Genomic DNA, 26,060 nt, shown 5'->3' on the forward strand with positions numbered 1-26,060 from the left:
AGATTTTACTTTAAAATACATCTGGTACTGTATAAAATGTGAAGTGATTCATTCTTCATGGGTCATTAATCCAGTATTCTTTACCCTGACTTTTGAATATTAAAGTTCCTTTGCTTTGTATTAAAAAAAGAAAGAAAAGCTCAGTATCTTTAGTCACTAGGGAAATGCAAATCAAAACTACAATGAGATATCATTTCACACATACCAAGATGGTAATAACAAAAAAGACAGATAATAAGGAATGTTAGTGAGGATGTAGAGATAGTGGAGCTCTCATACATTGTCCGTGAAAAATGGACACTACTAGTAGGGGAATAAACATGTTAACAGGAACATATCCATTTGATAGAATTCATTCAACCACTGAAATTCATGCTTATGAAGAGTTTGACACAAAAGAGAAATATGGTGAATGAAAACAGCAGGATAAAGGGTGCACAAACAGAACAATATCAGCTATGGGCTGGGAAGAGAGATGGCCTGTGCCGGGCTGTACCCTGCAGGTGTGGACAGAATCCAAAGGTTTCGCCTGTAAGGTGGGCTGGGGAGGATGGGCAGTGAGTGCCAGGGGATTGACGCTCGCTTTGACAGGACGAAAACTGAAGGTGGAGGAGGCACTGGTATTTAGCCCCTCACTTTCCTTAGTGGGTCCTCCATCTGCTGTATCCCCAGCCATTCTCTGCACCCCATTCCCTGCTGGGCTGTGTGTGCTCAAGGCTCCCACGTGGCACTAAGACATTGAGGGGTTGCTTGGGAAGATTTAATACCTTCCACAATCTTCCTTCCCTTCAGCCACCTCAAATACACATAGAATTTAAGTAAATCTTGCAAAACACACATAGGAGACAAAGCCCCTAACTTACCACCCACCCCCAAAATGGATTGGGGGTCACAATGAAGAAATGCCAGTGATGGCACTCTGGGGACAACCTCCTGCAGGCTGTGCTTCCTCAACAGGAGGCCAGGGACCGTCAGAGAAGGGCAGCTCTCGCCCCATAACCATAAACCGTTCTGCAACTCATTCTACAGCCAGGGCCTGGGAGCCAGGACACCTGGGTTCTTATCTGGGCCATTCAGCAAGTTATTTCTTCTCTCTGGGTCTCAGTTTCCTCTTCTGTAAAATGAGAATAAAATTGTAAAACGACATTCCTAAAGCCTCGGTGGGGAATCCCACGAGGGAAGCACAGAGCCAGGCCGGAAGCAGATGCTTCTGAAGGTTGCGGGGGAGAATGCCAGTTCTTTGACGGCGGCGCCCTCCTTGATAACAGGAGGAAGGTGGCCTCAAGAGCGCAGGTTTCAGAGGTCGCCGGGCCAGGACCCTGAGCAGAAGCGCCCCGCGCGGCGTGGAGGGGTAATGCAGGCACGCGCGGAGTTCGAACCTGCGGAACCCGACGGCGGCTGCAGGGCTCTGCAAGGCGGTCACGTGGCGCGGTCACGTGACCTATGCGGAAGCGCGGCCGCGGGTTCCAGGCCGGCTGGGCAGCGTTTGGGCCGCGATCCGGTACGTGGGTCCTTTGGACCGTCGGAGCACCCGCTCGGCCGCCCCCCTGCGTGGGCGGCGGGGCTCCCCCTCCCCGGGCCCCTGTAGAGCCCGCCCAGAAGTGGGGGAGGAACCGTAGGGGGTTCCCGGGAGCTGGGGCCATCCCCGCCTGAGCGACCCGGGCAGCGGGGTAAGCGGCTTGAGCCGGCCCTTCGCTTCCTGGCCGGGGAGCCCGAGGCCAGTCGCTTCATCTCTGGGTCACAGTTTCTCCATTTGCAAAGTGGGGAGGGTGCCGTGAGCCGGACCTTCCTCCCAGGGTCGCCGTGAGGTTTTAGGGGACGTCGGGGTGGAACTGCTCCAAAGACTGCTGTGCTGGGCACACGGGAGGGCTGCCCTTGGCCAAGGAACTCTGCGGCGGGAAACTGCTTACTCGCCCCTTGCCGCTACTCACATTAGCAAGACAGGCTCTGAGGGCGTGGGCCCCAAAGCGAAGCTGCAGGCAAGAGGGGCAGTGGCCCTGGAAGGGCAGTGTGCAGGGCAAGGAAGCGAGGACCCGAGGTCCAGATGCCGAAAATGGGCCCTGGGCGGTTACCCCGGCCGGTCTTTGCCCGTAAGTCCCGAGTTCATTCTTTAGAGCAAGTTTGAGAGGAGACCAGGGAACTCACAAAAAGAAATAGGAGAGGTTCTTTCTCCAAAAGCCTTTTGAAAAATAGAACCCAAGTCTTCACAGAAAACTATTCCCCATTTTTCTGGAAGTATGACATCAAGGCCAGTCAATCGGATGTTGGTAGCAAGTCTTAGAGTAATGTTATAAAAGATTCTGAACCCCTCAATAGGTGGCAGCCCTTGTCGAGTCACTTGCCTCTTATATGCTTACAATATTTTGGCTTTCTAATTAAGCTAAAGCTTTGTGTTGCTGCTGCCTTTTATTTTCAAAATATGAATGATCCTGGGACCAGTTTAGCCTGTCCTGTTATTTGAAGGAGGGAAGCTGGGAAGTAAAAACAATGAGCCCTCACATCTCTATAAGAAAGCAAGTTTTGTTTGCTAAGGATGGTCTTCCCAGTTAGTCCCCTGACTTCTCAAGACTGGGAGGTTTTAATGACTTGGCAAAGCAGAAACTAGAACCAGGTCTGTGGTGCCTTTTCTGTTAGAATTTACCGTCATTTCATTGCATCATCCCAGGATACCCCCTCTCCTCCCTGGAACTGCTGCTCCCATCTGCGTAGGATGTGCTCTGCTGTCTCCATCAGTCACTCTGCATGTTCCCTGGGCTGCGGGCAGGTTCGCTGAGCTAGACCACACACACCCTGTCTCTGAGTGACCCACAGTGAAATGAGAGTGCTCGGAAGGAATCAGAGCAAGCAGAGAATTAGTGTTTGTGGGCACCTGCTATGTGCGGGGGCCTGGGCTGGCCATGTTTGTGTTCTTTGTAAGAACCAGAGGGAAAGCCATCGATTGGGGGAGGGGAGCTGTGCACTCTGTCACTTACTGGCCATGGGAAGTATGATCTGAGCAGACCGCCAAAGGGACTGAGAGACTTTCAACCACTCAGTCCTTCACCAGCTTGTCCTCTGTCCAGGAATGGGCATGAGTCAGAATGAGACCCTCTGCTTGCCCTCATGGCCTCTCCCTTCTAAGTGTTCGCAGGACCAAGTATGCTATGCAGCTCTTCTGTGAGCTGGTCGCCAAGTCTGTTGACAGCAGCCCTTTCTGAACCTCTGGCTGATTGGAAGCTTCACTGTGCTCCTTGCCAAAGTAGATAATCCTGCCCAACCTGGGACAGCCAGGGAGGCAGGTGGCACCCATGCAGAGGCTATGGGAGGCAGACAGAGCGAGGTGGGCAGTGGAAAGAGTGTCCTGGCTCCACAGAGCCCTCTCCTCCCCAAGCATTCTTCCCCAGCTCTGCTTCCTGATGTCACCTTTGCCTCTTCTCTCTTTCATGCCCTGTATCCAAGTGGTTTTCAGGCTTTTTGAGCCCTAAGCTATATTCTTAAATCAGTGCTTCCTCTCCATTTTCCTGGCCTCCACTGAGAAGTGGGCTCTCATCATCCCATGATGAGCCTCCATAACTCTAACTTCGCCCAGCTCCCACCGTCATGCCACTCTTCTGCTCACCAGCCTACAGGTTGTGAGCTACAACTACAGTTCCTGGGCCAAATCTTCCCTTCTGGTGAGGCTGACCCCACAAACCCCCAACTATGTCATGCCCACCTGGGAGTCCTTTCTAAGTCCCAGTTGGCCCAGAGCTGCCTCTTCCAGGTCCTCATGCCCTCATCCATCACCTCATTTTCATACCCCTGCTGCTTGCACAGTCTGTTCTGCCTTGGTGTTTAGCAGTCACCGGGGGTAGGCTGCATCCTATTGTTCACGTCACTGTGCCATTATGTCTCCCCACATTCACCTAGAAACACCTTGAGGTCAGGTGCTCTGAGTTACATTTGATAAGTCAACTGGAGATTTGGGCCAAACTCACAGGGCTGCTAAAGAGTATGACTCAGTTCACAACCTCAAGATGCTTATGATCCTACTGAGGGTGCTGGACATGCACGCGTGGAAGAGTTGGAGCAGAGCTTTCCAACACTGTCACGTCTCAGCACACGTACAACCGGATCATATTTGTGTGGCACATGAGAGGCTTGCTAGCCTCTGCCCAAGGCTGCTTTCAGCTGCAAGCAGCCCATCTGGGAGCTCTGGCCTCTCCAAACTTGACCGGGCTGTCCTAGGGGTCCAGAGGGTTGAGATCCTGCTCCACCCAGGGCCAGAGCACAGTGTGGGAAACTCCAAATTAAGGATATACCAGTTGGTGAATGATCAGGAATCATATTTTGTACAATTGAGCATTAGACAATGAGACCCAGAGAGTGTGCGCTGTGGGGAGGGGGATTGGGCAGGACTGAAGGCACGGGTGGCTGTGGCTGAAGCAGCAGCAGCTGAGCAGGTATGAGCAGAACCAGGGTGGGCCCTCCTCGGCAGCCTTGTTTCCACCAAGAGCAGAAGGATCTTGCGGGGAAAATGTCTGAATGCTGAAATACATTCCTCCTGATCTTTGGGGCTCCTCTCGTGGAGATGGGTTTTCTTGGAAGGTAACACATCCCTGCCTGCCCAGAGGTGGGGGGTGGGGGTGGGGGCTGGCACTTTGTCCCCACCTCCCTGCCAGGCACACCTTGCCTGCACAGGGACGGTGCCCTGGTGCTGTTGCCTCTGCCTCCAGACCGAGAACTGGGTCCTTTTCCTAGTGTTTGGTTTCAGTAGGTCCCCTGGCAGGTCTGACGTGTCGTGAGAGGCTCAGGGCCACACAGAGGGAAGAGCTGGACTCAGCATCACACAGGCCTATGCTCAGATCCCAGTTCTGCCACTTCGGGCTACCCCCACGTCCTGTTCTGTAAAACCAGGGTACCTGGAGAGCCCCACCTCCCGAGTGGCTCTGAGGGGACGCCAGAGCACAGAAGGGCCCTCGGCCCAGCGCTTGGTGTGCGGTTTAGGCTCAGTGAACGTTTGCTGGGATTATGAGCCTCTCCATTACTCAGCCACATGCGTGGCCACGAGTGGTGACCTTGGCCTTGCTCTCCCTCAGATGAAGTGTGTCTTGGTGGCCACAGGGGGCGCGGAGGTCCTCTTCTACTGGACAGATGAGGAGTTTGAGGACAGCCTCCAGCTGAAGTTTGAGCAGTCAGAGAATGAGGCGGAAGAGGTGAGTACAGTACCGAGGCAGTCCCAGGAGCGATGGGTGGGAGAGAATGGCACAGAACTACCGGAGTGCGAGGGGGCAGGGGTCCCAGCCTGGGCAGTTGACACAGCGGGCGTGGTCCAGGGCCCCTCGCACCCTGGCCACGTGCCTCCACTCCTGGGCATGGGTCAACGCTGTTTTTGTTTTTTTACATGTAGATGTTCATAACTCAGAAATAGTTGCCATTTTCCATTGTATATAATTTCCACTCTTATATTAAAGGAATAATTGATTTTGAAATTTTTCCAGATTAATATTGAATTTTCCAAAAAAAAAAACTTATTGGCAATGCAGTAGAGAGAGTTCTTGGATTTCTGCAGCAGCATAAGTAAACTGGTTGCCTCTGAGTGTCCTTCCTGCTCTAATGGTCTTAATCCACTCCGCTTTAGCAGGCTAATTCAGCAGCAGTGACACGGATACTGTTGTCATAGTCTTTTGGAGAAAAACAAGGTATCAGAAATCAGACTTTCCAAGGATTTTATTTACCTTGATTTTAAAAAACCAACAGGTGTATCTATTAGGCTCTTTTATTTTTAACTGAATACATAAAATTTTTAAATTAAAGATTTGAAAATATTTCAGTTCTAAAACTACTGTTTCAGATAGATACATAGTTAGGATCCAACCACTTTTAGAGTTTGATTTCCTGGGTTTTTTTCACTTAACCATTATATCAAAAGTCCTCTTCCATAATGTTAAACATTCTCAAAGCATAATTATTGGCAGCGTGATATTCTAGTTTACAAATTAATATACCATCATTTAACCATTTCCCTAACACTGAACATATATATTGCTTCCAGTTTGCTATAACTATTGCTATAGGGAACATTTATGCCTGATTTTTATCTCCATAGCTGATCATTTCCTTAAACTCCTAAAAAACAAAATATCAAGTCAAAGGCCGTTCATAAAACATTTTACCAGTTTATAATTCCACCGAGTAATATAATGAGAATGCCCTTTTACACTAGACCTGCACCAAATATTTTCATCTCCTTCCCCACCCCAAAACAGTTCTTACAAAGCCTGCAGAAAAAGCTAGACTTTTTTTTTTTTTAGATTTATTTATTTATTTCTCTCCCCTTCCCTCACCCCCCGCCCCACCCCAGTTGTCTGTTCTCTATGTCTATTTGCTGTGTTGTCTTTGTCCGCTTCTGTTGTCGTCAGCGGCACAGGAATCTGTGTTTCTTTTTGTTGCATCATCTTGTTGTGTCAGCTTTCCGTGTGGGCAGCACCATTCTTAGGCAGGCTGCAGTTTCTTTCGCGATGGGCGGCTCTCCTTACGGGGCGCGCTCCTTGCGCGTGGGGCTCCCCTATGCGGGGGTTATACCTGCATGGCAGGACACTCCTTGCACACATCAGCACTGTGCATGGGCCAGCTCCACACGGGTCAAGGAGGCCTGGGGTTTGAACTGTGGACCTCCCACATGGTAGGTGGACGCCCTAACCACTGGGCCAAGTCTGTTTCCCTACTCCTTCTTTAAACAAGTTGCAACTCGAAGATTTCGAAGTGATTTTTCTATTAATATATTTGTTCCTAACATTTCAAGAAAGTTGTAGTATGTGAATAATTCACCAAATAACCAACAAACCTCTGTTCTTGTCTATACTGAAGGATGTTCATTCAGTAAATATTAATTCAAGACTTAACTCTGTGCCAGCATCTGGGTGTAAAGTAGTAAGCGTGGTAGAAATTGGAGTCAAAAGAGGGGAAGCATGCAGTGAGCCAGATGGCAGATAAATAGCTAGAGTTCAGGGAGTGATAAATGTCCTCCAAATTAAACAGGGACAGGGAATGACTGGGGCAGGGCGACCTGAGAGTGGTAGGAAAGGAGGCGGCTGAGCTGGGGCTGGAATGATGGAACCACCATTAAGGGCTCGTCGACAGCCAGACACAGCCAGACCTGGTTCTGGATGTCGAGGGTGTTGGGAAGAAAATATGCTCCCAAGTGCTCGGTCCCACTCATATTTTAAATGCTGCAAATTACTCCTGGCCAGTTGCCTATTTTTCTTTTCAAGGCAAGGTCTTACTCAGCTCCTTGAAGATTGCACCAGCTCAAAGTTAGGACTCAGCTTTCTCCATATTTCATTCAAGGCTCTCGCAGTCAGCCTGGGGGAAGGTCATCTAGTTTGCTCCTCTCTTTTCAGTCCAGTATTGAGAATTTGAGTTGTAACAGTTCCACCAGCTCGATCCCATTTTTATGCACAGCTTTTTAACAAATCTGTCCAGTTCTTTTTTGCTTCTTTGTTTTCCTTTGTGTTTTTCCTCTTGGGGGAGGGCAGAGAGAACAGATGGGGGAAGATCTTATAAAAGCAAATGCATACTCATTTTGGAGAAAAGGGAAAGTACAGAAAAGTACTAAAAAGTAAGGGAAAAATCCCTCATAATTCCTCTGTCCAGAAGCAATAACAGACAGTGTTGACTTTCTTAATATTTTTCTATTCCTTATTTTTTATTAATGGATTTTTAAATATGGAACATTCACAGCCATTTTTTAACTAAACATTGTATCATGGGATTTTCCATGTCATTGTAAACACTAATATTTTAAGATGCTGTACACTCTTCCATCATTTAGATGTACCGTTATTTATTTATTTAACTGTTTCCCTGATACTGGACATTTACAGTTTTTCCAGTTGTTTGCTGTTATTTCTTATGCTGTAGTGAGCATCTTTGTGCATGAATCTGTACCCACTGCTGATCATTTTCCTTAAGATAAATTAAGGAAAGGACATACCACAGCAAAGGACTTGGACATTTTTTGGTTCTTGATACATATTGCAACTTCCTTAGAGTTGGCCAGTTATCAGTTAAATGTCCCATACTTTCACTATGGAAATGTGGCCCAGTTTCTTAATTTCAAAGCAGCAGCAGCCCATTTAGCTGACTGACCCTCCCTAGCCAGCACCCAAAAGTGTTGGGAGCAGTCTCTCCCCCTCCCACCCCCTAACCCCCTACCCCAGTCAGGACAGTGAAACCCACCGAGCTGGTCTGAAATCTAAAACTATGGTGCTCCTTGCTGGCAAGGCCTGGGCCTTGTCCATTCCTTTGTCCCCAGCACCTGGCACACTAAGCAGTATTCTTTCATTCCCCTCTTGCAGCCCCCTGCGCTGGAGGACAGGCTCAGCACCCTCCTTGCCCCAGTCATCATCTCCTCTGTGACGATGCTGGAGAAGCTTTCAGACACATACACCTGCTTCTCAACAGAAAACAACAATTGCTTATATGTCCTTCACCTGGTGAGTGGGTAGCCCTGGGGCCTGTGCTCCTCCTTTCTCAGTGCCACGGGGAGTCCACATGCCTCTCCCTTATCTTCAACTTTAGACTCCTTTGGAAGGCAGAAACTGCATCCTCTAAAATCCTGTGACCCCAGCCTCCCCTAACTGGTCCCCAGGGGGCAGGACAGGGGAAGGAGGCCCCCTGGAGCCGGCTAACATTGCCCGCTGTGTCTACAGTTCGGAGAATGCCTGTTCATTGCCATCAACGGAGACCACACGGAGAACGAGGGGGACCTGCGGCGGAAGCTGTGTGTGCTCAAGTACCTGATCGAGGTGCACTTTGGGCTGGTCACCGTGGATGGCCAACTCATCCGAAAGGAGTGAGTCCTCACAGCCGGGCCCCTCTGTGCAGCTGCCACTCCACACCCTGCCCCTGGCTGGGTCTCTGGGTCAGAGAAGCAAAACTCATCTGGTCCAACTCTCTCGTTATACAGATGAGGAAACCGAGGGCAGAGAAGTTAAATAACTTGCCCAGGGCCATCCAGATGGTGGTTGGCAGCACCCAGCCTCGACTTCAAAGCTCAGGAAACCAAGTCCAGTACTCTTTCCATTCACCCAACATCAGTTGTCTGTTGTCACAGACGTTCGATTCTCTCCCCAGCAGAGTGCATGCCCGTGCACACACAAACAATCTTGCACACATTTTCGGGGGACTCAGTTCCCCAAAACCCATCTCTGGGCCCATGATAAAGAACTGAGCTAGAAAATGGTGGCTCAAAGCACACCCTCAAGTGGGAAGGCCCCCCTCAAAAGAGCCTGGTAGAAATGCAGATGCAGGAGGAAATAGTTCATGGTGGGATCACCTCTGGGTCTCAAAAGTGGATTGGGAAGTTGTAGTTTGAAAGGCTGGGTCTTTTGTTTTGTAGAGATGTGAGCAAGTGCACACATTAAGGCATTTTTCAAATGAGCGAACATCATTTCAGCATTTTAGCCCAGGCAGGTCATAGTTTCAGTGGCAAATGCCGCAGGTGTTGGGCATCTTTTATACAAATGCATTTGCCAGCACAGGTCTTATCAACATTTGAGTGCACCCAGTGTGGAGCCCTGATAAATGGACCAGGATGTCCTGTTTTCAGTGGCCTGCAAGAGAAGCGAGAGGTGTAGACAACTCACGCGCTTTCCTGGATCTCTCTACTTGACTTTGCAGCCTGTATCTGTGCGGGAGAGAGACTGAGGAATGAGGCGATTTGCTCAGGCTCCTCCCTCTTTGACGTGGGGCCGTCCCAGTTAGTTGGTCACTTCGCACCAGCTGCCTCAGCCCTGATGGTGATTGGGGTCTGTGGTCACTTTGCCTGGGGCTGGGCTGACCAGCTTTCTCATAGCCTCTCCTGCTCTCCCACTTCTGCCCGCAGGCTGCGGCCCCCAGACCTGGAGCAGCGCAGCCAGGTGTGGGAGCACTTCCAGAGCCTGCTGTGGACTTACGGCCACCTGCGGGAGCAGGAGCAGTGTTTCGCCGTGGAGGTGACTGGGAGCGGGAGCCCTCAGGCCACAGCAGAGTCAAGGCAGAGGGGCATCCAGCCCAAGACCGTATTTTGGCCTTTAATGAGTGAGGCACAAGCAGATTCTGAAATTCATGCATTTATGGAGTTGCTCTTTCTGGCCACATGGTGGGCTGGGTGATCTGCTGGGCTCTTATGTGATAAAACAGCTTAGATCCTAGATAAAATGCACTTAAAGTACATTTTTGGGGCTTGCAGTAAATTACAAGTTTACTGAAGATAGCCGCCTCAACCCTGCTTCCTTCCCCAAATAAAAAATTACTTTGAGCTGAAACCAGAGTGGAAAAAGTGAAAAATAAGCAGCAGTAGAGAAGAGGTTGCCCAGAGTAGAAATGCTGATGCCAGCACTCCAGCCAGAAAACAGCCTTAAGCCACTGCCAAGAAGGGGAGCTGAACCTGAGACTCCATGGTGAGCCCAGACCCTCGACGACTACGAGCCCTGGGTTGGCACTCTCCCTGGCTCCCTGCGTAGGCAAGCGCAAATTCTCCCCAGAGCAGTGGTTCTCTCGCTCCAGCGTGCTGCAGAATCATCTGGATTGCTGGGCCTCCCCCTCAGAATTTCTCATTTATTAGGTCTGGAGGAGGGGGCTCTAGAATTTGTGTTTCTAAAAGTTCCTAGGTCATGCTGATCATGCTGATCTGGGGACCATACTTTGAAAAGCACTGCTGTAGCAGCCAGATTAAGAACAAATCGGAGCTCACAATTCAAAGAAGGTCATATGCACAAGTAAATAAGCCACCACGAATGAGAATCAGCAAAATCAATCACCAGTAGATTTAGATATCAAGGCATTTGATGTTTTGGAATTACTAGATACAGAATATCAAATAGCTATATGAAATATAAAAAGACATCAAAAGGAGAATCCCAAAAATGAACAACTAAGGAGATTCAAAAATGACCAGGCAGATTGGAAGAATTCATATAAATTTTTTAGAAATGAAAAGCCTAATTGTTAAAATGAAAAATTCAAGGAATGGGTTAAACAGGAGATTAGATAGCTAGAGAAAAAATTCGTGAACTGGGAAATAAATCAGGAATTCATTCTCACACCCCCCAATAATTCACTCTTCCAGTAAACATGTAGTACCTACTATGTGCCAGGAGGTGTGCCAAGCCCTGGGAATACAAAGATGAATAAAGACCCAATTCTTGCCTTTGAGTTGTTTATCAACTAGTGGGAAAATCAGTCATGGATATATACTATTTTTTTAAATGTTAAAAAATACAATATAGCATCCTGGGTGCCACTTTAGATTTCTCTTCAGAATCCATGGTGGCACAAAGGAGGGAGTGGTCACCTCTTTCCCAGACATCAAGGAAGGTGACTTCCTGCAGTTTAGATAAAATGCAAATTCCTTCCCAGGCCCCCCAAGCCCTGTATAATCCGCCCCTGCGGGTCTCACTCCGGCTTCATCTCATGCCTTTCTCTTCCTCACTGTCACTGGCCACATGGGACTTCTTTCAGTTTCAGGAATATTCTAACTTTAACTCTGTCTGATCGGGAGCCATATTACATGTAGCACTTGAAATATGGCTAGTCCGTAGTGCTGTAAGTGTAAGATACCCATCTGATTTTGATGATTTACTTCCAAAAACTAATCTAAGATTTCTTATTATCATATCTCAAAAATGTTTTTATGCTGTATTTAGAAATAATAGTATTGAATTTATTGGGTAAGATAAAATATTAAAATTAAGATCACCTGTTTCTAGTAAAATTTTTAAATTATGCAAAGGGCTTGCCTTATATTTCAATTGGACAAAGCCACCCCATTTTAACTCATCTTTCTCCCTACCTCAGGGCCTTTGCATATGCTGTTTCCTTGGCTTACAGTGTTCGTTCCTTCCTCTTTTCTCTGGCAGACTTTCTCATTCTTTAAGTGTCACTTTAAAGGTCATGTCCTCTTTTTTTTTTCTTCCCATCCCTCTCCCCGACCCTGCTCTTTTGCTGTCTGTGTCCATTCACTGTGTGATCTTCTGTATCTGTTTCTCTTTTTGTCTCCTCTTCTCCTCTTTCTCTTCTAAGATTCACAGGGGTTTGATCCTGGGGACCTCTGATGTGGAGAGAGGTTCCCTGTCAATTGTGCCACCTCAGTTCCTGGTCTTTGATACACTTCACCTTGACTCTCCCCTTCATCTCTTCTGTTGCGTCATCATCTTGCTGTGTGACTCACTTGCGTGGGCACTGGCTCGCCACGTGGGCACTCAGCTCACCATGCAGGCACTTGGCTTGCTGCGTGGGCACTCGGCTCAGAACACGGCACTCAACTTACTGCGCAGGTACTGGTTGGCCACGCTGACACTCACGTGGGCACTCACCTCACCGCATGGGCACTCACGCAGGTACTAGCTCACCACGTGGGCACTCGACTCACCATGTATGCACTCCTGCAGGCACTCAGCTCACCGCATGAGCACTTGGCTCACCACGTGGGCACTCAGCTCACCATGTGGGCGCTGGCTCACCACGCAAGCATGCTTTCTCTTCGTTTCACCCAGAGGCCCCAGGGGTTAAACCCAGGTCCTCCCATATGGTAGGTGGAGGCCTTTACAAGTGAGCCACATCTGCTTCCTCTGTTTTTTTCTGGTTCAGTACTGTGTATTTCCTACTGAGCACGTGTTACAGTTAGCACTTATTTTGTCTGCTGCCTCATATGTTGTCTGCTTCATCCACTAGAGTCTGGCAAACAAACTGTAGGCTCCAGGAAGGTGAGGGCCTTGCCAGTCTTAGTGCCCCTAGTCCCCAGAGCCTGGCATGTCAGTGGATTGAGTGAACGCACTTGCTAGCCCTGGGCCCGGAGTCAGGGGAGCGGTCAGTGACGTGGCTTCTCCCCACATGCCCGTGGCCAGGCCGTGGAGCGGCTGATCCACCCCCAGCTCTGTGAGCTGTGCATTGAGGCCCTGGAGCGGCACGTCATCCAGGCTGTCAACTCCAGCGCCGAGAGAGGCGGCGAGGAGGCCCTGCACGCCTTCCTGCTCGTGCACTCCAAGCTGCTGGCCTTCTACTCCAGGTGAGCCCGGGAGCCCACTGCCTCGCCCGCTTGCCCTTCCTTGTTCCCTGTTCTTGGAAGGCACCGCCTCCCCACCCCTCCTGGCTCTCTCCCTTCACTGAAGCCTTTCTTCCTGGGACGCTCATTGTCTGAGGGTCTTAATTTAGGGGAACTTCCTTATATACTGTTACTAGGCCCTGGTTGTAGCCCATTGGTAACTTTTTTTAAAAAACACAAATAAGTTTTGTTTTTAAAACTGATGGATTAATTTGCCTTCCTCCAGAAAGGATGGTCAGTTGACACATCTGTAAGCGCCTTGGAGACAGGGAGCATGCTCTCGACTTCCTTAGACTACCTGCCCGCAGCTCCCCACCCCCGGCACAGCCGAGGGCGCAGACACGGCTGACTCACTGCACGTTCTGTCTCTGCAGCCACAGCGCGAGCTCCCTGCGCCCAGCCGAGCTGCTCGCCCTCGTCCTGCTGGCTCAGGACCTCTATCCCAGCCAGAGCGCCGTGGACGACGTTGACACCCAGGTCTCGGGCAGCTCTCTGGGCCGTGGGGGGCCTTGAGGGAGGTGGCTCAGAAAGGCGGCCTGGAGAGGGGGGCGGCCGCCTTCGAGGCCTGTGGCCAGGCACGGCGTTCTTCCCGCCACTCTCACGTAAGGGCAGTTCTGGAACGCACGTGCCGTAGCGGGTTAAAGCGCAGACTTCTGGCGTTCTGGTTTGAAACTCGGCTTCGCCACTGAACTAGCTGTGTCAGCTGGACAAGTGTTGTCCCCTCTGAGCCCCAGTTCCTGTAGACCCCGGCAGGGCCTGGGCCGTGGTGAGCACTCAGCACGCAGTAGCCGCAGCTGTGTCGCCAGCACCAGCACCATCGTCATGCGGTGGTGGTGGTTTGGCTACCAGTGTGCTGGAGTTTCTGAAATTTCAGTGGTTTTGGAAAAAGAATTAACCACATGGAATTGAAACACTCCCCGGAAAGCTGAGGGCCACGCACATGGGGCTGCGTGGGGCGCAGGTGGCGGGGGCGAGGGGCCCGGCCTGGCCCTCTGCTCTCCGAGGGCCTTCTGTGAAGGGCAGGGGGTAGAGGACGGGCAGGAGGCCAGAGCTGGCGAGCTCTGACCAGCCTCCCCGCTGCCCATCGCAGCCCTCCCCACGGCGGCTCTGGAGCAGCCCCAACATTCCCGTGCAGCAGGCCCGGAGCTCTTCCTCAGCATGCCCGGCCAGGGGCAGTTCTGTGGAGACGGTAGGTGGGCGCCGGGCACAGGGTGGGAGGAGAGGGGAGATCTACCCCCTCAGTGCCCAGGCTTCCCCTCCCACGGGACAGCTGGGTCCGGAGTGGAGCTGGCAGCCTGAGCCAACCTCTCCCTCCCAGGAGACCGACAGCTGCTCCTTCCCGGAGGAGTACTTCACGCCAGCCCCTTCCCCTGACGAGCAGAGCTCAGGTGAGAGGCAGGGGGCAGGTGCTGGTCTGTGGCCCTGGCAACACTGTCCTGGGGTTCAGTGGACCCCCACACCGTGCAAGGTCCCACGGACACTCAGTCTCCTAGAAGTGTTCCCTCCCCAGAGCACAGGATGCCGTCTGCAGCCCCCCGCCCTCTTCCCTGCCGGCCCAGGCTTGAGTCAAGGACTAAGACCCTCAGCCGATTCTCAGGCTTTTCAGGACAGGTTGATTACACTTAAATATTCATCAGTCATACGTGTATTGTCTGCTTCGACTCTATTTTTTCTTGGTAATTAATCAAGTAACAATTAAGAAGGGAATAATTATTTGATTTCAAGTATATTGTTTTAGAATATTCGTATCCAGTGTCTATAGTATATATCTTTACCGTTTTCACAAAGTACTTAAGTTAAACACTGAGGAAATGATATGTATAACGTTACTAATAAAAAAATAGACAGCCTTGCTTGGGGAAGTGGGTAAACCAAAATCCAGACTGTTGTCACAATGAGTGAGCATCATTTCACTTAGCTCTGAGCTTCGTAGAAGAAAGGATGGCACTACGGTTCTTTTGTCTGATAAAAGAAAGATGACCGGGGTTTTAGGAGGAGAAGCTCTCGGTGACTGTTTTGAAACTGTGTGTTTTCCTTAAACCAGTGGTTCTCAGCCCTGGTTGTGCATTAAAATCAAATCCTTGTTGCTGGGCCTGGGGCCCAGTGCCCAGTGTGACTGCTTTAAAAAGGTCCCCAGGCGAGCCCTGCACAGCGTCAGGGTGGGCACTCTGCTCTGCTCAGGTCCAGGTGAGAGCTGTGCGTTGGCATCACCCGGGGAGGTTTAGAAACTACCGAAGCTGGGCTTGTGCCCCAAGATGCCGACTTAACCTTCTAGAGAGTTGCCTGGGCCTGAGGCTGTTTAGAGGGTCCCCAGTGATCATCCTGTGCAGCCCAGGTGGACAGCTATTGGGCTAGCTGTTCTTAACTCGGGGTCCTTGGATGGGCTCCGGAGAATCTGGGGCCCCTGAGCCCGGGTGCCAGCTCTCACGCTTGGACATTTTTCTGGGCTGAGGGTCCCTAGCTTTCCTCTGCCTCTCTAAACTACACCTTGAGCCACAAGCACAGTGAGATGCACTGCTTTCAAGTGTCCTCTGACCTCCTTTCTCTTCTCCTCACCACTGTCTTCCTGCACCATCACGTCTTCCTCCGGCCCCTCTCTCAGCGGCTGGTTTTTTCCTGCCTCAGAGCTGTACATAATGCCATTCATTCCACAACGTGCCAAACTCACAACGTACAAGTGGCTTGAATTACGTCCGTCCATTTGTAAATCAGGTGTTTGACACTGAGGAACACATTTCCCCAGAGAAACATGGTTATAAATGATGGCTATTTGCAATGAAATAAAAGAGAACAGTATTAGTACAAACATATTTCAAGTATGTAGTGGGTTCATTTGTTTTTGTGAGCTATGCTACGGAGGAAATCGAGCTCAGTGGCTTGCACGTAGCTGGTGCTTAGTAAAAGTTTGCTGAGTGAATGAAGGAAAGAATGGGGAAATGCAGACTGCACATGCTGCCTCCTGGGGACAAGGCACTGTCAGAGCCAGGGAGGGACCTGAGGGAGTAGAGAGGATGGGGAGAAAGGAGGGGAGTAAAGGCCAGAGTGCTGAGAAAAGTGTCAGCCCCTCCCCTCCCTTTCCCTTTGGAGGTTGCAGCCTCGGGAGCTTACTTCCGGGCAGCTGGCTCTGGGGGAGCTTCTCTTCCCAGACACAGGCTACTTTGGTCCTGGAGAGTACTGCAGAGGTCACCTGCACTTGCCAGCTGTGACTGGGATGAGGAGGGGGCACTGCTGCAGCCCACGCTGAAGTGCCTGGTGCTGGGGACCGCTCGCCCAGCACAGCCCTTGGTGCGCCCCCCCCCCCCCGCCCCCTTCCATTACGTTGTCACATTATTTACGTTATTCTTATTTCCTGGGGCCAACAGGCAGCACCGTCTGGCTGGAGGGGGGCACCCCACCCACTGATGCTTCCCAGATCCAGGTGAGTTTCTCCTGGGGGAAGGGGGCTCCTCCAAGATGCTGCTGTGAGCGCTGGGGGCCCCAAGGGCTTTGCCTCCAGGGTGACCACCCTATCCCACCCCACGCCCCCGTGTTCCCTGGGGCCGGGCTGGGGGCGGCTTACCCCTCCCCCTCCCCCAGACCCTGGCCTCCAGTCCTGATGAGCACCCACCCTCCTCACTATTCTTGAGCAGGAAAGAAAGTCCAACTTAATATTCAATACTTTTATATGAGAAAGTAAATATTTTCATTGTAGAAAAATACAAAAAGTAAACTATGGAAACAAGAATAAAAATCAATCTTAATTCCACCCCAGATGAACCTTTTTAAGTGTTTTTCTCTAGTCTTTTTTCCTATGGTACATATGTGTGTCTCTCCATATGTAAATATATATAATATATGCACATACTTTGCCAAATTTGGGTCATAGTGTACCTTATTATTATTTTTTCTTTAAGCATTTTCCTGTTTACTAAGCATTCTTCAACAGTGGTTTTTAATAACCGTGCGGGAGTCTATCACATGCATATGTTACTATTTATTTAGCAAATCCTCAGAGTGGACTAGTATGTTGTTTCCAGGTTTGTGCTATACATAGCACTGAAATGACATCCTTATATAGAAATTGTGTGCCATCTTTAAAAATTTCCCTAATTTTCTAATTTTTCCCACTAAGGACTTTCCTACTCAGAGTCTTGCTCATTTAGTCACTTTATGCCTCCATGTCCTGACCTGGACAATTTGAATGACTGTCAAGATGTCAGGGTCATTGGCATGACAGGCTGTTGTTTAACCTTAAATACCTCCACCGGGTTTCCCACCCCAGTCCTGTCTGTTTTCCCTGCCTTTTTGGTGCCTTCTTTCCTCCCACTGTCAGATCCCATACCCCTTTCCCACCACCCCGGTTTGGCATCCATTCCTGACTGAGATGGCAAAGGGCGGACAAACAGGTGGCAGAACCGGAGCTGCTAGGGCCATTGCAGCTGAGTACAGGGATTTAAGAACTAGTTGTTCTCAGGGTTAAAGGTTTATCCCTTGAAGGTTCACAAAGAGAACAGTGAATGGGCAACCATGGGCAGGTCCACTTTTGGCAGCCCGGCGTCTCCTACTCCCCACCTGCCCCTCTCTAACAGCGCTTCCTTCCCCTGTAGATAGCTGAAGACACCCTCCACACGCTGGCTTCTCACTCCCTGGCAGCTTCCTGTCCCAGAAGAATCTTCCTGGAAGCCCACGTGAAAGAGAGCTGCTGCCCCATCGTGCCCCACACCATGTACTGCCTGCCCCTGTGGCCGGGCATCAGCATGGTGCTGCTGACCAAGGTGCGGGAGCCCTGGCCCTGCCCGGCCGTGCTCAGTGCCCGGCCCTTCCCTCGGCATGCCCCCTGCTTTCATCCTTAGAGCCCCAGCACCCCCCTGGCTGTGGCCCTGTACAAGCTGCTGGACGGGTTTTCCATCCTGGAAAAGAAGCTGAAGGAAGGGCAGGAGACCGGGAGTGCCCTGCGGTCACACCCCGCCCTGGGAGACCTGCGCCAGAGGATGGACAAGTTTGTCAAGAATCGAGGGGGACAGGAGATTCAGGTGAGACCCAGGCCCCGGGGAGAGCAGGGCCCGTTCAGTCCAGAGGGGCTGGGTTCCTGTCCCTGCTGCTCCGTGGGCCCCTTCCCTTTATGAGACAACAGAAACTTCCAACTTAAAGTTGGAAGAGCTTGTTCCCATACGTTTGACAGAATGTGAATTCTAATATCCATTTTATAGACGCGGGAACTGGAGCTTAGATAGATGGTGACTTGGCCAAGATGATGGGGCTGTTGAGCGGTGGGGTCAGAATCTGAATCAGTCTTTGGGCCTTGGGCCAAGGGCCCTCATGGGGTGTCCTCCACTGGCCCACGCCAGCACACCTCGATGTGGTGGGGAACTAGGAATTGCAAGGCACAGGCAACCCCTTACACCTGGGAACTGGGAGCCAGGTGGGGAGGCAAGACCAGAGCCGCGGAAAGGCCGTCAGCAGTGGGCAGCGGGAGCCTGGACCTGCCTTCAGAAAGGAGGCCCCTTTAGGCATCAGGTGGGACTTTCGTCTTTTCAAGGAACTGAGGGTTCCTAGTGGCTGGGGCACAAGTTGGTCTACAGTGGCCAGAAGAGTTGAGGAGGCAGAATGAGTGACTGAACCCGCAGGCCCCGGCTCTGTCTGAGGAGTCCCCTCAGTACGTGGGGTACCCCAGCATCGGGTTAGCATGCAGAGTTCTCCTCCTTTACGGAGGTCCCGCTCAGGGTCCCCTTCTGGGAGGCCACCCCTCTGCCTCCCCTGCCCTGTACTCGCCCTCTGTCGAGGCCCTTGGCCACATGTAGAAGTGAGCGCCAGCGCCTCGCCCAGCACTTGGCTCACAGAAAAGGCCGCTGAGGGTGCAGTGGGCGGCGGAGAAGCCAGCCCAGCTGTGAGGAGGCAGATGGTGCTGAGCCCGGTGCCCTCAGAGCCCCGATGTGGGAAGGGGTCCCCCCGGGCTCTCGGCAGGGCATCGCCAGCTGACCTGTCACCTGTCCTCCTCAGAGTACCTGGCTGGAGTTTAAGACCAAGGCCTTCTCCAGAAGTGAAGCAGGGTCGTCCTGGGAGTAAGTGATGGGCTCTGGGGACAAGGGGAGAGTTGCTTGGACAGAGGGACTATTTCCCAGAGGCACCACGTTTCCCCCAGACCAAGAGGGAGAGAATGCTCCGGAAGGAGCTCATAAGCAAAGAGGGGCCCTAGGGACGCAGAGTTCAGCCTGCCAGGGAGCAGCACCCGATAGAGCCGGTTCCAGCCCAGCTTTAGCACTGACACGGTATGACCTTGAGCAAGTCACTTCCCCCCACTTACTTGTACAATGAAGGGGTTGAACAGAATTCCACCTGCCAAGACTTTATCCCACATGCATGGGGCACCATGTTAGGAAAACTTGGTATGCTGCGTCCTGGCTCAAGATGCGCAGTGTTGTGCTTGGTCAGCTGTGTCTGCCATGGGCACAGCCACGGGGAGTGGCCCCCCGGGTGCTCGGGGCTCCCCGGCCCTCCCTGCTGTGACTCTCATCTCCCTGTGGCCAGGCTCCTCCAGGCGTGTGGGAAGGTGAAGCGGCAGCTTTGTGCCCTCTACCGGCTGAGCTTCCTGACCACGGCCCCGGGCAGGGGAGGCCCACACCTGCCGCAGCACCTGCAGGCGCAGGCCCAGGCCGTCCTCCAGTAAGTCGGGGAGGCCCCCGGGGAGCCTCCAGCAGTGCACGAGTCTCCTCTCGGGGCGCCTCACGGAGCCGGCGCCTCACGGAGCCTGCGCCTCCCGGCCCCCCCGCAGAGAGAAGCTGACGGACTGGAAGGACTTCCTGTTGGTGAAGAGTAGGAGGAACGTCACCATGGTGTCATATCCTGAGCCCGAGCCAGCCCGGAACTGCCCCTCGTGTTTGGGCGTGTTTGGGCCGAGGGAGGACAGGTGTCACCGCCTCAGTGTCTTTCCTCTAAAGAAAAGTAATGGGAGAGAGTATCCCAGGAGCCTAATGTTTAGGAGCCCTCCAAGGCTGAAATTTGAGAAATCCGTGTTGTTTGCCCCAAGCTAGTTCAACGAGCCTTGAAGGCCCTTTCCGTCAGTGGTTCCCAGCCGGCACATCGGGAATTGATCTCCTGGGAGGTGGGGTGGCTGCTTTGCGGTCTGAGTTGGACAGGGCTGTGTACCGCCCCTTAGGGCAGCAGGATGCACCATGATGCCAGGGCTCTGAAGTCCTGTGGGGTCTACGCTGCTTCCTCTTTATGTGTTTATGTGTGTGTGTATTTAAGGCTTACCTGACCCTTTTATTATGGAATGCTAGTTTTACTGAATGCTAGTTTTCCATGGACCTTTTAATATAAAACAGCTTTTCCTCTATTAAAATCTCTGAAGGGTCAGGCCTCAAGTCTGCTGAGATGTCTATCTTCAGGAGGCAGATGAAAGGCTTGCCAGAGGGCCTCTTAGCCATCCGCAGGACCCTTTCATGGGTGCCTGTTCCCCCACTCAAATGGACCCCTTTCCACCCCTCTCAGTGGAGGGCAGAGATGACCGAAACCCTGATGAGGTGTGGAGGGTGGGCAGTCAGCTAGGCTCGCTCAGCTGAGCAGCTCTCACACCAGCCTCGCTGTGTGCAGTTTAAACCTGTCCCTTATGCAGTGATAAAATACAAGGATGACATGTTCCTGCAGGGTTCAGAACCGCCTGTGTTAAACGTGCAAGTGTCACAGGTCTGTTGTACTTGAGTCTTAGAATGTCTCAAGGCTGGGAAGGTCGGAGGTAGAGATGTGGGGAAGCAGGGACCCTGGGCGGATGGGTGAAATGGAAACCCATGGGGAGGGAGGAGGGGGCTGGGGGCAGATCTGGCCCTCCTGAGCTGGAAGTCCAAGACAAGGACAGTGCCTTCCCCACTTTATGGACACCTTAACTCAGACCTCCACCTACCTAGAAGATTTCCCAGGCTTGGTGCACTTCATCTACGTGGACCGCACAACCGGGCAGATGGTGGCTCCTTCCCTGAGCGTCAGTGAAAAGACTTCATCGGAGCTGGGCAAGGGGCCCCTGGCTGCCTTCGTCAAAGCCAAGGTAACCTCTGCCCGGCCAGGCGGGCTTCACTGCCCGTCAGCTGCGATGTGCTCCCGAACAGCCAGCCCCTCGCCTTTGGGGCTCCAGTGTGGCTGAGGCCACACCCCCATGCCATCCCGCACTGCACTGTCCACCTGTGTGCTCGAAATCCGACTGTTAACCTGATGCGAGGGGCACAGCACCCTGGGCCAAGCGGCCTCATGGGTGTTGGCTCATACCCTCCTGGGTGCTTTTTGTCCCTCTGGGTGCTTTTTGTACCGTGCCTGAGACTAGCAGTGCTGTCTGAGCAGCAATCCCAGGAAGGAGATGGCCAGTGCCTGCCTAACACAGTGCTTGGTGTAAAGAAATGCTCAGTAAATATTGAATTAACTAAAGCGGAAAAAAGAAATATACGAAGACATCCATTTGGGTAGCAGAATTTAAAACTAGGTGTTTTCTGCTAAGGAAGTCTTCTTAGGGGGTTCTTTTATGTTCTCCTCATTTAACTGACTCTTCATGGCAAATTAGTATTTTTGGTCTTGGGGGAGGTTGCTGCCTCTCCCACTTTCTGAAAAAAAACTGCACCTTTTTTCCTTTTTTGTCAAATAAAGTTTGTAATGTGTCATAATGGTTAAAATAAGACACATGGTAGAAGGCCAGCCCTCACCAGCTCTGTGGCCATGAGCATTGCTTGGTCTCGGTTGCAGCTTCCTCGCCTGTAAAAGGGGATAGTCATATAGAATTACTGTGAGACTGCACGAGACGATGCCTATAAAGTATGGAGCGCAGTATGTCCCGCATACTGCGCCGAGCACCTCCTGAGCCGCCGCTGTCCCGCCTTCCTGCCCTTGGTGGTTGGTGTTACCATATTGGTACATTTTTTTCCCATTGTTTTCCTGTGCACAGTTTTTTTTTAGTTGAGATCATTCTGTGTGCAATTGCGTTTACCGCATTTTCATTTCACATCGTATCAGATGCATTTCCTCATGTCATTAATTCTTTATAAACATCATTTTTAACAGCTTGTAATAGTCCCTCACGTGAACGTAACAATCTACTTAACCATTGCCCCAATGCTGGGCATTTAGACAGCTTCCAGGCTTTCATTCTGATTAATAATTCTGCAGCATGCTCCTTTGTGCATCCATCTTTGTCCTCATCTCTGATTGTTTCCTCAATATGGATTCCCAGAAATGGAATTACTAAATCAGATGGGGAGGGGGGTGAGGGTATTTTAACGTTATTGATGCAGGTTGTCAAATTGCTTTCCTGAAAAGGATAGCAAACCCACGTTTTTGTTTCCAGATTTAATTAGATGCTTCACTGTGGTCGGGTTTGGAGTGGATCGTGCATCCTTCCACTCAGCTTCTTGGGGCGAGCAGCAGTCCCCTCATCAGGAGGGAGAAGGTGGCGGTGGGGCTCTAAGGCACCTTCTCCCTGGGGCACTGTGTGCCCAAGTTTGGACGGGAGAGGCTTCCAGGGGTCACTCCTGATCTGCCACCTTAACCGCGTTAATGAAGTGCTCGTGTGTAGTGTGTTACGGTCATACAAAGTGTCTTTGCACACGTTCTGTCCTCACACCAACCGTGGAGAGGTGGTCCCATCGCCCGCCGGCCCTCATCCAGGTGAGGCTCGGTTCTGAGCCCCTCCTCGGAGCGAGGCAGTGCCCCAGGTGCTCGGAGGCCGGCGGCGGTGCCCGGCCTGCGCGGAGCCCTGGACCAGGTGCCTGTCTTCCTTGGGGCAGTCACAGGGAGTGGGAGGCGTGCTGGGGCGGGGAGAGGGGCCCCGGGGGCAGGCGCAGCCGAGGCGGTGAGTGTGCCCTCCTCCCCCCAGGTCTGGTCTCTGATCCGGCTGGCGCGCAGGTACCTCCAGAAGGGCTACACCACGCTGCTGTTCCGGGAGGGGGACTTCTACTGCTCCTACTTCCTGTGGTTCGAGGCGGACATGGTGGGTGCGACCAGGTCCCTGGGCGTGGCAGCCTGAGGTGCTTTCCTTCTGTGCTCACGGGACTCTCAGCTTCCTTTCTCCGGCTCTGTGCTCAGTCTGTCCCTCCCTTCATCTCTTCTCCCAGGCAGCGTGACAGGTAAGCCCAGCTGCAGGGGCCCCTTCTCCCGCCAGGCTTTCCACTTTGCCTGGGGTTCCCTCCACCCAGCCACCCAACAAGGCAGCAGCCAGATAGACAGGCACACACGCACTCACGCCGCGAGCGGCTCTTCAAGTCGCACGCGCCATCAGTTGAGCTTCCACGAGGCCAGCTCTGTGTACATAGCGTCGCCCACAGTAGGTGGATCGTCCCAGCTTCAGAGCTCTTAGCCCGCCTGCCACGGAGCCACAGGACGGACAGGCCTCTTGTCCCCTGGCCCTTCTTCCTCCAGACCCCACTGTTCCCACAGTGTAAGCGCAGGTAGAGGCATGGCCATCTGTGTCCTTGCCCTTGCTCCCCCTCTCCTTGCTTTCTGTTTCTCGTGTGTTTTCTTCTCGGTTGTTATTCCAGCTTGCTGAGGCCCATTCACACCTTCTGCCCCTCACTCCCTGGTCCCATGTTCCCATCCCCCCACCCCACTCATGCCACCTCTCTGCTGGAGGCAACACACCTTCCTGCTCTCCTGCCCACCCAGAGGGTGGCTGCCCACCCTTTCCACAGCGCCACGTGGTTGTCGGCGTCTTTCCCTGCTGTTCTCTCATTTGAGCCTCACGACAGCCCCACACCATGCTTGGGGCAGGTGGTGTCCCCATTTCACATGTGGAGACGCTGCTGTGGGGGAGGCCAGACACCATGGCTAGGGCTACAGAGCTCACACGTGGTGAAGCCAGAGCTCGGGCACAGCTCTCCCACCTGCAGGCCCCACTCAGAACGTCATACCAGCTTCTCAGAAGCACCTGGGGTGTGTTTATGACAAATGCCAGAAGGTTCCTCTGACCTTTATGCTTCACCTCCAGGGAGCAGTGCTTGGCTGGCCCCTTGGGACGATAGAATGTGGGGTGGGCAGACCTGCTTGATGCTGGCCACATCTTCCAGAAGCCCCGCAGGACGCGTCCACGCAGCCTGACGGTGCAGGCTCCCCGGGGGCCCTGGCTGCCTGAGGACTTCCCCTTGCCAGGCACTGTGTTCAAAACTTTATCTGCTTAGCTCCTGTTTCATAAGGTCCCTATTGGTATTCCTACTTTACAGCTGAGAAAACAAGGTAAAAGTTCCCCCCGTCTTCCCGAGCACCAGGCCCCCCTGGCAGGCTGAGCCGCCGGGAACCCCGTGGCTAGGTCCAGCCCACTTCCATCCACCACACCAGTGCCTCCTGGTCTCCAGCCCCTCTTCCTCTTCTGCAGGGCTACAAACTTCCAATGGCTGAGGTGCCCGTTCTTTCCGATGACTCGGCTCCCGTCAGTGTGCTGGGTGGAGACTATTACAGGTGACGCTGATGCCAAAGACTGCTGGGGACAATGGCTGTCCCAAAGGCTGGGTGTTAAGTGCCAGCTCCCACTCAGAGCAGCTCCTCCCATCAGGAATGCCCCATCCCAAGAAGCTAGCAACCCACCATAGACTCTCTCACAGCCTTGCCCGGGAGCGCAGGTTGAGCTTCTGCCCGTCTGCCTCTTGGCGGCATTTAGAGATGCCTGTGCTGGGACCCCAGAAGAACAGGGACGCTGGCTCTTGGCATCCTTTTGCCAAGACGCTGCTGCCTTTAGCAGACCCAGTGTGAGGACGGAAAGCCCAGAGGGATGGACAGTGGGTTGGGGCCAGGAGGGGTCATTGAAGGGCGGGAGAAGGCTCCTGGGGTGCAGGTGTCAGCACCCAACGAGATGAGCGTGGGAATGGGCGTTGCAGTTTCCGCGTGGTGCCGGGGGAGGCCCCTTCTTGCTGAGGGCAGTGGTCGCCTTGTCCTGAGCCCTGTCTTCCCTGTCTCCTCCTCCCAGGAAGCTCCTGCGCTACTACAGCAAGAGGCACCCGGCCGAGGCCATCAGGTGCTACGAGCTGCTGGCCCTCCACCTGTCGGTTGTCCCCACGGAGCTGGTGGTGCAGCAGGCGGCGGAGCTGGCCCGGCGCCTGTGGGAGGTCTCCTACATCCCCTTGCTGTAGGGTGGGTGGGCTGTGCCCGTGCACACTCACACCAACCCCCTGCTCACAAACAGTCCTCGTGGCAAGAGCCTCCTGCTCTCCACAGTGGCCACCCTGAGGCAGGGACAAGAAATCCACCGAGACCTCCCTCCTGTGGGGAAAGGAGCAAGCCCCTGTGAGACCAGGGCCTCTAGGTGTATCCCTTGGAGGCAGGGGGAAGTCCTCTGAGAGTCTGCACACACCCCCTGCTGCCCTGCAGGAAGTGATTTCCCTCTCCAAGTAAAAGCTGCCTCCTCGCTGGGCTTGGATTCCGAGTCTGTCGTTTCCTCTCTGCAGCGCTCCTGGTTCCCACATTTAAAGTGGGAGCCTCCCCCTCCCGGGATGGCTGTGAGTTACAGGGCATGTGGTTGGCGCTTGGTAAATGCGGGTTCTGTCCCCCATTGTCAGTGCAGGGAGGCCCTCGCTGAGTTCTTGGTTCCCTCCGGTCCTGCGGGTTCCACTCTAGGGCTGAGCTTCGCCCCCGATGCCCTCGCCCCTCCCCAAAGAAGCGGCTCCCCTCGCTTTGCCGGGGAGCCCAGGCGCTCGGGTCTTTAAAAGCTTCCCGGGCATGTGCCTCTCTTCTAGCCGTAAGTTCCCTCCCCAGAACAGACGCTAGGACCAGAGCCCACCAGGAGGTGAGCCCTGGGGACGGGGAGGGGTTTCCAAGAGGCCTTCAGTGTTGGGGGGGCGTCTCCCCGTGGTGGAAACAGCCTTGACCACATAAATGGATGCTTTTATGCCTTCCCCTATCTTACATCGTGACCTGGAATTCATGCGAAGCTGAGTTACTGTTCCTTTAGAGAACAGCCTCGGGGGAATGGAATTGCTGAGCAGGTGGAACCACCCTGAGCTAAAGTCCTCAGAAGGCAGCAGTGCGGAACAGGTTCCTCCTCAAGGAACAGGTTCCTCCTCAACATCGCGGT

General features: G+C 52.8%; 1 protein-coding gene across 3 annotated transcripts; it reads left to right on the plus strand.

Annotated features, from left to right (window-relative positions):
• The first annotated feature begins 1,324 nt into the window (after positions 1-1,324).
• Positions 1,325-25,406, plus strand: HPS1 (HPS1 biogenesis of lysosomal organelles complex 3 subunit 1). 3 transcript variants are annotated; one of them, XR_011649020.1, is made up of 19 exons: positions 1,325-1,501; positions 5,058-5,174; positions 8,319-8,456; positions 8,673-8,815; positions 9,848-9,956; positions 12,849-13,009; positions 13,420-13,522; positions 14,136-14,234; positions 14,364-14,433; positions 16,408-16,463; positions 17,632-17,799; positions 17,878-18,057; positions 19,025-19,086; positions 19,553-19,687; positions 19,797-19,861; positions 20,920-21,065; positions 22,878-23,127; positions 24,369-24,451; positions 24,957-25,406. XR_011649020.1 is itself a non-coding variant. In XM_058298641.1 (19 exons), exons 1-19 carry the CDS (start codon positions 1,355-1,357, stop codon positions 25,117-25,119), a joined length of 2,259 nt encoding a protein of 752 aa, XP_058154624.1. In that variant the 5' UTR covers positions 1,325-1,354; the 3' UTR covers positions 25,120-25,406. The 3 variants fall into 3 exon arrangements, 2 of the variants coding, with proteins under 2 accessions (XP_058154624.1, XP_058154623.1); XM_058298641.1 differs by having other exon boundaries at positions 22,878-22,991; XM_058298640.1 differs by having other exon boundaries at positions 19,797-19,857; positions 20,913-21,065; positions 22,878-22,991.
• Positions 25,407-26,060: the final 654 nt, after the last annotated feature.

The sequence above is a fragment of the Dasypus novemcinctus genome, chromosome 6 (genome assembly GCF_030445035.2).
Source record: "Dasypus novemcinctus isolate mDasNov1 chromosome 6, mDasNov1.1.hap2, whole genome shotgun sequence".
NCBI classification, from domain to species: Eukaryota; Metazoa; Chordata; class Mammalia; order Cingulata; family Dasypodidae; genus Dasypus; species Dasypus novemcinctus.